The sequence below is a fragment of the Hevea brasiliensis genome, chromosome 6, assembly GCF_030052815.1.
Source record: "Hevea brasiliensis isolate MT/VB/25A 57/8 chromosome 6, ASM3005281v1, whole genome shotgun sequence".
In the NCBI taxonomy this organism is placed as follows: Eukaryota; Viridiplantae; Streptophyta; class Magnoliopsida; order Malpighiales; family Euphorbiaceae; genus Hevea; species Hevea brasiliensis.
The window spans coordinates 96,604,985-96,619,017 of NC_079498.1; the positions used below are offsets into that span (position 1 = coordinate 96,604,985).

At 33.9% G+C, this 14,033-nt stretch overlaps 2 protein-coding genes across 5 annotated transcripts; both read left to right on the top strand.

Annotated features, from left to right (window-relative positions):
- The first annotated feature begins 1,343 nt into the window (after positions 1-1,343).
- LOC110636440 (probable protein S-acyltransferase 7) lies at positions 1,344-8,172 on the top strand. The gene is made up of 5 exons (XM_058148677.1): positions 1,344-1,873; positions 3,503-3,685; positions 5,755-6,051; positions 6,334-6,567; positions 6,684-8,172. Exons 1-5 carry the CDS (start codon positions 1,778-1,780, stop codon positions 7,194-7,196), a joined length of 1,323 nt encoding a protein of 440 aa, XP_058004660.1. The 5' UTR covers positions 1,344-1,777; the 3' UTR covers positions 7,197-8,172.
- Positions 8,173-11,180: 3,008 nt separating this feature from the next.
- LOC110636438 (double-stranded RNA-binding protein 3) lies at positions 11,181-13,339 on the top strand. 4 transcript variants are annotated; one of them, XM_058148674.1, is made up of 4 exons: positions 11,181-11,396; positions 11,559-11,859; positions 11,991-12,210; positions 12,297-13,339. In XM_058148674.1, the coding sequence occupies exons 2-4, from the start codon at positions 11,587-11,589 to the stop codon at positions 13,217-13,219; spliced, it is 1,416 nt and encodes a 471-aa protein (XP_058004657.1). In that variant the 5' UTR covers positions 11,181-11,396; positions 11,559-11,586; the 3' UTR covers positions 13,220-13,339. The 4 variants fall into 4 exon arrangements, with proteins under 4 accessions (XP_058004657.1, XP_058004659.1, XP_058004658.1 ...); XM_058148676.1 differs by having other exon boundaries at positions 11,612-11,859; XM_058148675.1 differs by having other exon boundaries at positions 11,182-11,396; positions 11,606-11,859.
- The last annotated feature ends 694 nt before the right edge of the window (positions 13,340-14,033 follow it).

Below are 14,033 nucleotides of genomic sequence, written 5' to 3' on the forward strand. Positions count from 1 at the left end.
TTTCTGATTACTTTTTCTCATCATGACCTTGGATACTGCTATTGGAACTTATTTTTCTTTTAAGGTCTAAATCTTTGTTTTTAAATATTACAAGTTGAGACATGCAGCTGTTGACTTAGTTTGCTAACTGCTTTGCTAAAATATTAGTTTGCTAATGTGTTTGCTAAAACATTAGTTTACTAACCAGTTTGCTAAATGATCAGAGCTGCTCAACTTCGCACAAAAGGACAAAATAACAGCAATTTTGTCTTGAGCAGTGTGTATAACGTTCCAAAAAGGTTTCAAACGGTCTAAAATGATTTGGGACTATAAATATACCTTCTTTACTTCATTTTACACTTGATGAAAGCTTACATTTGAACTCCAACCTTGATTTTCATTTATTGCTTTCATTCAAGAGCTTTAAAGTTTTTGAGCTACCATTGGCAAATTAACTCATCTCTTCTTTATAGTTTAATTTGTATTGAGTAAGAGTGAGTGTTAAAACATTAAGTTGCATTTAAGAAAGGTTGTACAAGCACCTATTGAAGCTTGAGAGAGAGTAAGTGCTTGTGATAGCACTTGTAAAAGGTTCAAGCTGCCTTGGTAAAAGCTTGGTGTTGAAAAAGTGTAAAGGGCTTTTGGTCTCTTGCCTTTAAAAGAGCAAATAGTAGAGAGAAAACTCAAAGAGGATTCTTTAAGAGAGTGGATGTAGGCTAGTTAAGCTGAACCACTATAAAAATTATTGTGTTTGATCTCTCTAACCTTAACCTTTTTACTTTTGTGCAATTTAATTTTAATACATGACCTTGAATGTTGATTGAACATATTAAGTTGATATATTTGAGGATTTATGAGTATAATGAGAAATTAGTTGAAAATCTTGTGATGCATATTTTGATAGCTATAAATGTTGATTAAAGCTTGACTTGCAACTTAGGACACTTTATTAAAATACATATCACTGTCATTATATATTAAGAAGCACCTAGTTGAACAAAGCCATAATTTTTCATTAGGCTACAAGTAAGGGCCAAAAAATTATTAAAGTTTAATTCACCCCCTCTTGGACTATTTTGGGACAACAGTTGACGAGGAAGTTGATTCTCAACTTGCGATTTTTGCCATGTCTTGAGTTTTTTATTTTGTTTGATATCTAGTTTTAGAATCTGAAATTATTTTTTTAAATAAAAATATTATTTTAAAAATTATTAAAAAAATAATTTTAAAAAAATTATTTTATTATTTTAATATTTTTATAATTAAAATTAATTAAAATTAATTTTTAATTATTTTTTAACATTGATATATTTAAAAAAATAATTTTTCCAACGTAACGGGTAATACCAAACAGTTTTCCTTGCTTTGGGTTGATAGGCTTGTCAATAGAGTTGCCCATGCTCTTGCGAGCGATTGGTTGTCTCATGATAGTTACTGTTTATGGGTGGAGCCTCCTAGTTCCTGTTTCTGTATTATTCAGGAAGAGTTGCTTTGATTAATAATATTTTTCTCTAAATAAATTTCCCTGCTTTACTCCTTCCAATCACAACTAATCACAACTCGCGACCTCGCCTTTTTCTGCATTCCTCTAAACTATTCTCTCTGTCTCTCTGTCTAACCCAAAAAACAAAAGAAGCCCCATAAACCCAGAAACCCCACTGCCCCATTCCTAGCTCGCCGGAATCTCATGAAGCGCTAAAAGTTAACTCCGAGAGCCCTTCAAGCTCTCTAATTTTTTCCTCTTTTTCCGTAAGGTGATAGAAAGGCAGGGAGAGATTGTTCTTATATATATCGACAAATGTACGTGGTGCCGCCATCTCATCGATCCGATCTGGGATCAGCTGGCGGCGGGTCTGGTGATTTACGGGTCTATCAAACTTGGAAAGGCAGTAATGTAAGTTGTTTGTTTATTTTCCGACTTGCTTTTAATGGGAATCTGCCTGGCGGCTTTCCTTTTATGTGAACGTATAAGCTAACTAGTAATAAATTATAGATGGATTCGCATTGCCAGTATGAACTCCTTTGATAAGTGATGAATGTCAGGTTCTTAATTGAATTGAATTCTATTGATGGTATGTCCTCATAAATTTGAAGTTGAATTACTGGTTATCATCTAAAGCTTCGTTCTTGTTTCTATTATTAAGAACTTTTGCTTTTGAATGTGGTGCTGTTAAAGATACCCTGAAATGGTTTTAGGATTTTTTTTTTTTCAAAAATCAGTATAAGCTGCTAGTACCAAGTAATATTCAGTTTGGAGGAGCAGTTCACACTTTTTTGGATAAAACTAGCAAGCAGTTAGATAGGATTGATGGAAACAGCTAAGAACATGTTATCTTCAATCTGCTTTGCTTTTGAAGTTGGGAGCTCGGATTTCAAGATTGATTGAGAAGTGATTTGGTGATTATCCTTTCGTAAATTAGGAATTTTGCTGCCATGAGAGCATCCAGTGGAAGTGAAGTCATTTCTTTGGGATTTGAAATTGGGATGAGATTGACAATATATGATATTGCTTTGCAAAGTGCAATGAATGCTATTTTTAGTATTCTTGTGGTTGTTCTCCAACCATAAATAATGATAGCTCTTTGCTCTTGTTATCTGTTGACTTGGTGGAAATTTGATACATTTTTTTTTTTTTCGTTTATGATTTTTTTCTTGAAGAAAGGGGGGGAGGGGGGTTGGGGGGGAAGGGAAGGAAATTCCTTTGACTGGTTAATGAGGTTTTAGTTGTTGACCGAGAATTGATTGAATTGCTGAGGTTTACATGATGCGAGAAATTCTTATTAGCTTGACTGTGTTTTGCTTTTCATAATAATTACGGCATAGTTATTAAAGGCGCGCCTCAGGCTCAAGGCTCACCAGGCTCGAACCCTAGCGCCTTATGCGCCTAGGTGTGCACCTTTGTTCTAGGCACAAGGTTCTAGAGAGGCATGCTTTCTTTATTTCTATCTTTAGCGAGCACTTTCATTAGCAAAAAGGACAACCACTTAAATTCAAACCAGCAAACCCAATTCAAGATATATGCCAAAGGAAAAAAAAGAAAAGTATCACATTTATTTGATTTTTATGAACTTTTTAAATTTTTTACTTTTGCGCTTCACCTCGCTTAGGCGAGCACCTGAGCCTTGCGCCTTGCGCCTAGGTTTCAGGACTCCTTGGCGCCTTAGTGCGCCTTGAGCCTTTAATAACTATGAATTACGGTAGTATAGTTGTTGACTGATATTACTTTGTATGGCTGGTGCCACATGGCAAACCAACAATATTTTTCATCTCTCTCAAATTGTATAATTCAGCAACTAAGGTGTTTAGTGGAGATTTGAGTTTAAACTTGTTGTATAGGCTCCAAGGTGTCATAACTTACATTGTATAATTCAGCAACTAAGGGGTGAAGTTGAGATTTCAGTTGAAACTTGTTGTAGAGGCTCCAAGGCATGTCATAACTTAGGGTGAATCGAAAGATAAGTATATTTTTTTTTGGCAATGTTTTTTTCCAATTAACTTAATGGCTTTATATGTTCTTCTGCAGATATTTTTTCTTCAAGGAAGATTTATATTTGGACCAGATGTAAGATCACTTGCACTGACTATATTCCTGATTGTTGCTCCAGTTGCAGTTTTCTGCGTCTTTGTTGCTAGAAAACTGTCGGATGATTTTTCTGATCACTTGGAAATATCAATAATGGTTGTTGCTGTTGTATTCACTGTATATGTGAGCTTCCTTTCTCTCTCAAGTTCACACCATAATTATGATTCTTTTAGATCTTTAAATCATCATGTGATTTTTCTTATGCATAAAGTTTGTAGCTTTGAGGAATGTGTGATATTCCCCCACATTATCTGTTTGTATTTTACCTACCTAGTAATGATTGTGAGGACTAATGACTCTTATTAGCAGATTGTGGCATGTGATCGACAATTTTAATCAGGTCTGTGAGCATGTAAAACTATGAGGAAGCCAGGATTTTCTAATAAGACTCAAAGTAGAGTGTTTCCTTGAAATCTTTTGATTTTTGTGGAAAATTTGCTTCATAGTTGCATTTTCTCATACTGTATGCGCAACAGGATTGTATCGCTATTGCTAGAGCATGCACTGTTTTTGAACAAGATGTTACTTACGTGGATTTTTTTTATCAAATGACAACTGTCCAGATCTTCCCTGATATTGGGATGGAATCCTTATTAGACCCGAACAGGGCAGTTGATACATTTGTGCATCACTGCAGATTGTAGCTAAAGCTGACTGACTGAGCACCAATCACATCTTGAGTCAGTCCAACACATCAAGCCCAAGAGAGATTGGGAAGAAAAAGGTTCTTAGAGGTTAGATGGGATTGGCTAGAAATTTGCATCTCTAGTTGTGTACGTTGGAGAGGAATATGGAGGTTTTGTGCAGCCTGTTGTTATGATCAGTAGGTGGCCTTAGATGATAAGTATCTTTGCCGGAGTTACCACAAGTTTTGAACTGACTTTTTTAGAAGATGAGCAATCGTTTTAGGGACAGATATTCATTACTCAACTAAACCTTGCCAACATTCTCTTAGATGTCCTAAGCGTCAAGCCTTATTTTCTGAGGATTTAACCCAAAATCGTTTAAAATGGAGAAAGATAATCCATATAGCCGATCCTAAATTTTTGAGATGAAGTCTTAGTTGAGTTGAGTTAAGTATAGATTGAGCTGCTTCAGATTGATGTGATAACTATAAATATTGGTAATACCTTTTGGAAGTATTTCTTTATTTAATTGTGACATTCATATTATGGCTAAGTATCTAATCTAACCAAAAAAAAGAGAGACGGAGGGGGTGTGTGGTGGGAGAGAAATAATACTTATGTATTATGTATTTTTCTTTTAAATAGACACAGACGTGTATGTATAAAACTATTTATTGTTACATGTAAAATAGGTTTACTGCTAAACAATTTCAAAAATATCTTTCAGTGTGTTTATTCTTATGCAGGCCAGGCCATTGGTGGAGTTTCACACAGGCTAGGGTTGCTTTGGATATGGAAATTTAATGTTTATGGTTTGTGTGCCAAAGTAGCATGAGGATGCACACCCCCACACCCCCCCAAACCACCCCCCCACCCCCCCCCCCCCCCCTTCTTCCCGCTCCCCCTCCGCTCTCTCTTCCCCTCCTCTTCTCTTTATGGTTTATCTGATTCACCTTTCAAATGCCATCAAACCATGTATGCTGCATTTGATATGTGCATAGATGTCTAATTTTCTGACCTAAGCTGACCCATCTGTTTCGCACTAAATCCAAAATGTCCTAGAAATCTTAGGTTTAATCCAATATGCCTGAAATAATTTATTTTTAAATTGAAGGTATTTGTAAAAAAAAAAGTAAAAAAAGAAAAAAGCAAAATTACACAAAGACCTGAAGAAATTGAAATGAATTTCCAAAAGTGGCCCATTAGGTAATTCAAACTCAAACAGAGCCCAAGCAACGAAAACCCATCTGGGAAAATGCAGCACCTGAAACTTTCTAAACGCATACCTGACCTGACTTGAATGCAACTTTTTTGTGTGTGTATTGTATAGATTGTGGCAAAATTCCTGTGCAGCATAAGATATTGCCAAAAATGCCTGTACCACTGCTGTAGGGCTGTTATTAGCTTAATTTTTTGGATGGTGATTGCTTTGAAGACACTTATCTTATCCCAGAAGTGAAAGCAAGAAATATGTTCTCAAACCTCTTTGCAGTGTCTCTTATAGGCAAGATAGTGTTGAGTTCCCATAGTAGTGAACTCCAACATGTGTGATGTCTCATGTCTCAGGTTTTAGTTCTTCTCCTGCTAACTTCTGGAAGAGATCCTGGCATAATTCCCCGCAATGCACATCCTCCTGAACCAGAAGGCTTTGATGGAACTGCAGATGTTGGTGCTGGCCAAACTCCACAGTTACGTTTGCCACGCATTAAGGAGGTAGAGGTCAATGGAGCAACTGTGAAGATTAAGTACTGTGATACTTGCATGCTTTACAGGCCACCTCGCTGTTCACACTGTTCAATATGCAACAACTGTGTAGAACGATTTGACCATCACTGTCCTTGGGTTGGGCAATGTATTGGGTTGGTAAGTGATCCTTTGTTTAGAATCATGTTTACCATAGCCAAGCTCAATGTTTAGTGAGAAAAAGAAATATTACTGTCTCTGGGTGTGATGATAATTAATTGGACACAAGCTTGATTGATTTCATCTCAAACTCAGATATGACCCACAATTTTTTTCCAATAGGTTTTTTTAAAACTTGTTTTACCAAGCATTAATAATTGCTGCAGTTAATCTGATGGCCTTTTTGAATTCGTTTATTGTTAATTTGTGGATAATGTGTCTGAAGGAAAAATTTTGATGCAGAGAAATTATCGATTCTTCTTCATGTTTGTCTTCTCAGCAACCCTTCTTTGTATATATGTTTTTGCATTCTGCTGGGTCTACATTAGGAGGATCATGGTATCAGAGCACACATCAATTTGGAAAGCAATGATCAAAACTCCTGCCTCCATTGTTCTAATAGTTTACACTTTCATATCAATGTGGTTTGTTGGTGGCCTTACTGCCTTCCATTTATATCTCATTAGTACTAATCAGGTAAGAAACTCATCTTCTTTATTTAGAAAAATCCATTCACATGTGTCTTAATTCAAGTATTTGTTCTATTCTAAGATGTTAATATAAGTTTATGATTATGTTGCCTTGCTTTTCAGACTACTTACGAGAATTTTAGATACCGATATGATTGGAGAGCAAATCCTTATAATAAAGGCGTGGTAGAGAACTTTAGAGAAATCTTTTGCTCCAGTATTCCTCTGTCCAAGAATGATTTCAGGGTAAAGGTACCAAGGGAACCTGCATTACCAACTCGACCAATTGGTGGAGGTTTCATGAGTCCTAATATGGGGAAAGCTGTGGATGACATAGAAATGGGAAGGAAAACGGTTTGGGGAGATATGGGTGCTATGGCTGATCATGGTGAAGGGCAATTCACAAACAATGATCGCATGAACATAAAGGATGGTGAATTAAGTGAAGTATCCCCAGATGTAATGACTGCAGTGAAGGAAGGGAACCGTGGTGGAATACATCCAAGAAGATCTAGCTGGGGAAGAGAAAGCAGAAGCTGGGACATGTCACCTGAAGTTCTTGCTTTGGCAGCCAGAGTAGGCGAACCAAACCGTGTGGGTGTGAGTAGCAGTGGTAGCTTGACAACTGAGAACTGAGTTTCGTAGCCAGAAGCTTGTCTTACAACCAACCCAGGGGATGGGAGAAGATTTGATCTGTTGAGTACTAGGTGGGACCATTTGAGTTCATGCTTAATCATTCAGCGTTCCAAACTATGTTATGTTCAGTATCGGGTAACCTTTTTGGTAGTGTTTGGAGGCGTTGGTTTGGCCATTTTTCTTTTAGGGGGTTGTGATGGAATGGGGGACTGCTGTATGAGTGAGATTGCTTCTCCTTTTTTCATTTTCTTTTTTTTTTTTTTGGTTTGTATGTGGAATTAATTAGCATCTAATTTTATTTTATTCCACTTGTGTAATCAGTCACTATTGTTTTGGCTCTTTCTGTGTGACCCTCTCTCAAGTAGGGGGACGGAAAATTTGACTGCAACGTTGGACGCCGGATGGTGCCACCCTTCTGACTGCGAATTAAGTTGCCTTTGGGTTGGTGGATCCAGGGGATTAGTGAGTGGGTCATATAGACCTAAACCTGGCCATGCCATCATTATTTGCACAGCAACTCTCTTTGTGGCAGCTTCTCTTACTTTTGTTCTTTTTATTAGTTTGCCCTTTTAAGTATGTTTTTGATTCTCAGTTTTCCTACCATTGTGCCAATATGGTAAATCCTTTTTGCCGAAGCATTTCAAAGCCTTTTCAGGAGTGTTCTACATGGTGTTCAAGAGATGGATTTAGTGAAACTATCTAACCCCGGTGGAACTTTCCCAAGTCTTTGACTGAATTGCTATTGGGTGTAGTCTTCAGAGTCGTCTGTCCTTCCTGGTGCTGGTGGATGCGAGTGGTCCAAATGGAAGGCTTGTTTTACAGGCTTTTAGTTTTAGGTTCATGCGCTGAATGTACTTGGCTTTGTCCTTTGTTGAGGTTTGCGCTGTGATGTATTCTAGAGTTCTTGCGTATCGTGGAACTTCAACAATACAAATTGTCTGAACATGATTCTTGCTATTGCCTTTTTATTTTCCTATTTCCTCTAATCTCTTCTAAAGATTTTAAAGTTTTCGTGGTTTAAAAAATTATACAATTTTTTATTATTTAGAAGAAAAAAAAAAGGCAAAGTAAGATTTAATATACTCATTATAGCATAAAATCATAGTTTTAAAACCTTGTAATTCTTCTAATTACCCAGGTGTTTAAATCTGATATGGTTTAAAGGGTTAAGATTTTAAGGTTTAAATGAGTATATTATTAAATAAACATTAATTATATATTATAAAATTAATAAACTCTTAAAAATAATAATAATGCATTGTTATAAACATTTAATTTTATATATTTTATTAATAATTGCTAAAATGGAGTTAGTTATGTTTTAAAATATATTTTGAAAAATAACTTAAAATTTAAGATTTAAATAATAATAGTTTATAATTATTTGTATCAATAAAAAATAAATTTTGACATATAAAAAATTTATAATACAATAAATAAAGAAAATTTATAAAATATAAAAATAATTTAATATAATTTTAATTTATAAACAATATAAATGCAGAAGAATGCAGCGGTGCAATTGGTGACAACATGTTAAAGGCTTTAACAGGCATGTGTTTGAACCTACTGAAGTAGCTTTCAATTTTCTTTTTAAAGAAGGCTGATTTGTTTGTTTCAATCGGTCGGGTTCACTGGTTACCCGGCCAAGTCAAATAGTTTAATCCCAATAAGAGAGTTTTAAGCTTGAATTAGATTAGATTGGTCATTGGTTCAGTTTTTAGTTGATATAATCAGTTTGATTCGATTCTAACAACACTAACAACACTGCTGATTATTTTCATAACTTTTCCTGAACACATCGTAAGCATCCCGCAGACTCCACCACAAAGTATGAATTTTCGATATTAAATTGGAGTCCTTTTTTTCAAAATAAATATAAATATATATATATATATATATATATATATATATATCTATATATATATCGATAGAAATATTACGGTTCATATATTTGTTTAGAAGTATATATATTATTTATGTGGGACAAAAAAATTTAAAGATTTTTTCATGAATGAAATTAATAAAAAAATAGGGCTGATTTGCTATTAGTTATGGCTGAGTATTCAGTTCAAATTAAATCAAATTATCAAAATCGAATTAATTGAACTATCATATTTTATAAATTAAGCAGAATCAAAATGAATAAAAAATCGAATCAAGCGAGCCACTTTATTTCAGTTAGGTTTAATTTGAACCGATCAGTTTTGAGTTTTGATGAGTTTTTTAATTTAGACTTTATTTTTAAGTTATTTGGCATGATTTTTACCTTGATTTGAACTTAATAATCATTAATAAATAAAATTAAATAATTTATATATATTAAATTACATAAAATTCATAAATTCTCTATAAAAATAAATCAATTTAAAAATTAATAAACTAATTCGATTAGGTTTGATTCAACAGATTTTTTTTCTCTAAAACTGAACCGAACTGAAATATTTGAAAATTTTTTAATGTAAAACCGAGCCGAACCGAATTAAATTATCTTCAAAACCAAACTGAATTACTGAATTCAGGTGATTCGTTTAGTTTCTTCGATTCAAACTGAATAGTGCTCACCCCTACTATTAGCTAACCAACTGTTTGTCCACTAGGTTTTGAAAAATAGCATATATTTTTAATATTTATTATATTAATAAAAAATAAAAATATTTTAAAATTTTAATTTTTATGAAATATATTTATCTTATATTATAAATTTATGTAAAACAATAACCATTTTTGTGAAAAAAAATTATTTTATAAAAAATATATTAAATTAATAAAAAATTTTCATTACTTATTTTATAAAAAATATATTAAATTAATAAAAAAATTTATACTTTATAAAAATTTTAAAATAGAATATTTTTTAAAATAATATAATAAAATGTTATTTTTAATTAATAATAATATTATATATTTTTATTATTATTAAAATTAAATAATTCAATTCATTATTAGTAATTTAATATTTTTTATTATATTAATAATAAAAAATTATATTTATATATATTTTTAAATAATATTATTTTCTTATTAATTTAATATACTTTATATAATCTAGATACATAAATTATAAGATAAAATATAAAAATTTCATGAAATTTAAATTATTTTTTAAAATAAAAAAATTTTATTACATTTTAATTAGAGTAATAATAGAAACTACCATTAATATATATATATATATATATATATATATATATATATATATATATATATATATATATATAAATTAAATGAATATTTTAATTAATTATATTTTAAATTAATTAAAAATTTATTATTATAATAGATAAATTTTTTTTAAATTAAATAAAATAATATAAAAATTTTAATTAAAAAATAATTTAATGATAATAATTTATTTTATTTAAAATATAATAAAAAATTAAATTATAAATAAAAATTATAAATTATTCATATAGAGTATGAATATTATATTAATTTATTAAATAAATCTAAAATAATTTAAAAATAAATTAAGCTCAGCTAAAATAAATCGTGAGTTGTTTAATTCATTTATAGTCCTAAATAAGCAATGGAAATAGATGGGAGTGTGGAAGTTGACTAGGCAGAAATCCACTGAACTCAGCCACGTGCCAAAAGGGGACTGGATTTTCTGAGATAAGTTTGTTAAAAGCAAGGAGAGACTTCTGGTTTTTAGTCAGATTCATATGAACGCAACCACATGGGATTGCGTGGAAAAAAAAAATATAATAACTGAAAGTCAAAGGTAGGGACTAGAGAAGCAACTGTCTGGTCAACACAAAAAAAGACTGGACAAATGCTTTCTATTGCTCAACAAACCTCAAACCTTTCATTGCTACAACCAGAAAACCCAGGGGCTGTTTTGTAATTTTATCCATGTCTCACATTAATACCTTTTAGAAAAAAGTGCAGCATTTTTTTAATTCAAGATTCAAGAACTGTTATTTTTCTGATGAGTAAATTACTAAATACTGGAGAGAGAGAGAGAGAGAGAGAGAGAGAGAGAGAGAGAGAGAGGGGTTGCCATTAAAATCTAGACCAATCTATAGCTTAGCTTAGAGTTCCATTGACTTCCTTCTTTTAATAATAATATAATTTTTTTTCACTGCACTGCACTCATCACATTTCTTCTCCCTTTCTTCTATACATAAGTCAGATTCCTTTGTATTGAGAAAAGGAAACTCCCAAGCCAATGTAGAAGGAAGAATTCTGGTGAAGCAGGTGAGTTTCTTGATCTTTATCTTGATTTATAAACTCTTATTTTGGTTGTATCCTCTTACTTTGCATACAGGTATCCAAGTCATTTTTGTACTTTTTAGATGTTATTTTTCCCTCTATATTGTCTCTATTCTGTTTGTTGCCACCCACCTTTTTGTTTGACAGGAATACATTTGGATTTGATTGGTGAGGAATGGGTGTTTTTTTTTTAGTGGCAGATATGTTTAAGAACCAGCTTCAAGAACTTGCGCAAAGAAGCTGTTTCAACCTCCCTTCTTATACTTGCATTAGAGAAGGACCTGATCATGCACCAAGATTCAAAGCTTCTGTGAACTTCAATGGTGAGATCTTTGAAAGTCCAAGTTACTGCACCACATTGAGACAGGCAGAGCATGCAGCTGCTGAAGTAGCCTTCAATGTTCTTTCTTCCAGGGGTCCTTCAAGGTCTTTAACTGCAAGGGTTCTTGTAAGTTTCTTTGGCTGAATTTTGATATGTTTTAGATAGTTTTCCTCTCTAATTGAAGTGATTAAAGCATACGCATTTGTCTTCAATGTGATGACTATAGTTTGTTCTCTCTTTATGGAAATCTAATCAAGGATGAGACTGGAATTTACAAAAACCTTCTTCAAGAAACTGCACATAGAGCTGGGCTTAACCTCCCTGTATATACTACTGTAAGGTCAGGTCCTGGTCATGTCCCAACTTTTACTTGTACTGTGGAGCTTGCTGGCATGAAATTCACAGGAGAGTCAGCAAAAACAAAGAAACAAGCAGAGAAGAATGCTGCAATAGCAGCTTGGTCTGCTTTGAAAAGAAGTAAAATTTTCTTTCCCATTTTTGGACTTCCGATCATATTCAAGTACTTGGTATATTCTGCATGATTAATGTACATCTTTGTGCAGTGCCTAACCTGGAATTCTTGGCAAACAAAGAATTAGAGAGTCGTGAGGAACAAGATCAAGCAGTTCTGGCAAGGGTCCTCTCAAACTTTAGATCCAAAGATGAATACAAACAAAGGAAGAGGGATCATGGCCAAGCAAGAAGAAGAATGGTGAGGGGTTGCAGAGACATTAATAACTCTGCATCATCTTCCGCCTCCACCACCAATAACTCTCTGCAGCTTCAACATTGGAAGCTCTTGGATCTGTTATTGGATTCTGCATTAGACAGTTCAATAGAAAAGCAAAGATCCTTTGTGTCTCTCCTTCCTCCACCCCCACCTAGAACAACTTCAAAGATTTTGCCACCAACCTCACACGGAGATGATCCAGCTCTCTACCAATCAATCAGAGGCATCCATCAAACACAAGTTAAGGGCAAACAAGAAGTGAAAATGCAAGAGATTCCAGTTCCAGTGGAAGAGCATCAAAAGGATGAGGAAGAATGGCTGGGTGCTATCAAAAAACCCATTGAAAAGGACAGTACAGGTTTTATGTACAGGCCATTTCCACGGTCCAATCCTGGTAAACTTGGTGCAACCCAGCAGAAATCAAGCCACATTAGTACTAAAAGAATGTTTGGGTCTCCAATTGCATCAACATCCTCAAGAATCCACATAGCTAATCCTCTCTACACAGGAGTGTCTCACGCTCACAGGATTGCCCCGGCAGTTCATATTAGGTCAGTGATTCCAGTTTGTGCAGCACCACCACCAGTAGTCAGACCTCAGTCAGCATCAGTTTTTAGTACTGGTTCATCACCATCTACTAGTTCAAAGTCCAAGCAGACAGGAGGAGCACCAGCAGCAGAGCTAGCAGTGGTCAACAAGACACAGTCACAACCAACTCAACTCAGTTCTGCGTTTAACAAGAAGCTACAGTTATGAAAGAAAAAGAAAATTGAGACAAATCTTATTATTTCTAGCCAGTTTTCACTTGATGGGTTCTCACCTAATTAGTGCTTTTCATTTTTGGCCTCTCAAGAAAAAAATCATGGTTTTGTCTCATGGCTTTCTGATTAAATTTTTTTGCACTACAACATCCTTGCATTAGATGTTATAAATTTTACACCTTCCACCTTCACCTCTGCATTTACTGCACCACAGAGAGAGAGAGAGAGAGAGAGAGAGAGAGAGAGCATTAAATGGGATCTGGGAGAGTGGGTTGCAGGAGATAAGGAGAGAGATAGAGGGAGAGGCAGTTTGGGGTAGCAATGAAGGCAGTCTGAGAGAAAAGGAACAGACAATCGCAGCGATAAAAGCAAGCAATTAATTTACCCTCTCTAGTATCAGACCAAAATTTATTAGTCTCATCTCTCTCCATTAATGACCTCTTCTTTTCTTTTCTCTTCTCATTTTTTTACTATTATATTTCCGGAGTTCTGTCCCGCTTTTAATTTCTTGACTGTGAAACCATGTTCATTGGTAACAGAGAAATACAATGCTAGCTTTTAATTTTTCAAATATTTTGAACCAAAAGGAGCCGTTAAGCTTGGGGTTACGTTTGCATATTCCATGCAACAAAAGAAGGGTAAATAAAAATTGGCAACAAAACCTTTCTAAGCTGTGTGGGATACTTGTGAAAGGGACTGAAGCTCATGGGCATGGGGCCAATGGAATTGCTAGGGTTAAAGAATTAGGAACAAGAAGTTAAAGAACACACAATGTAAGGTGGAGGTGGAGCCGTACCAGATCAGAATCA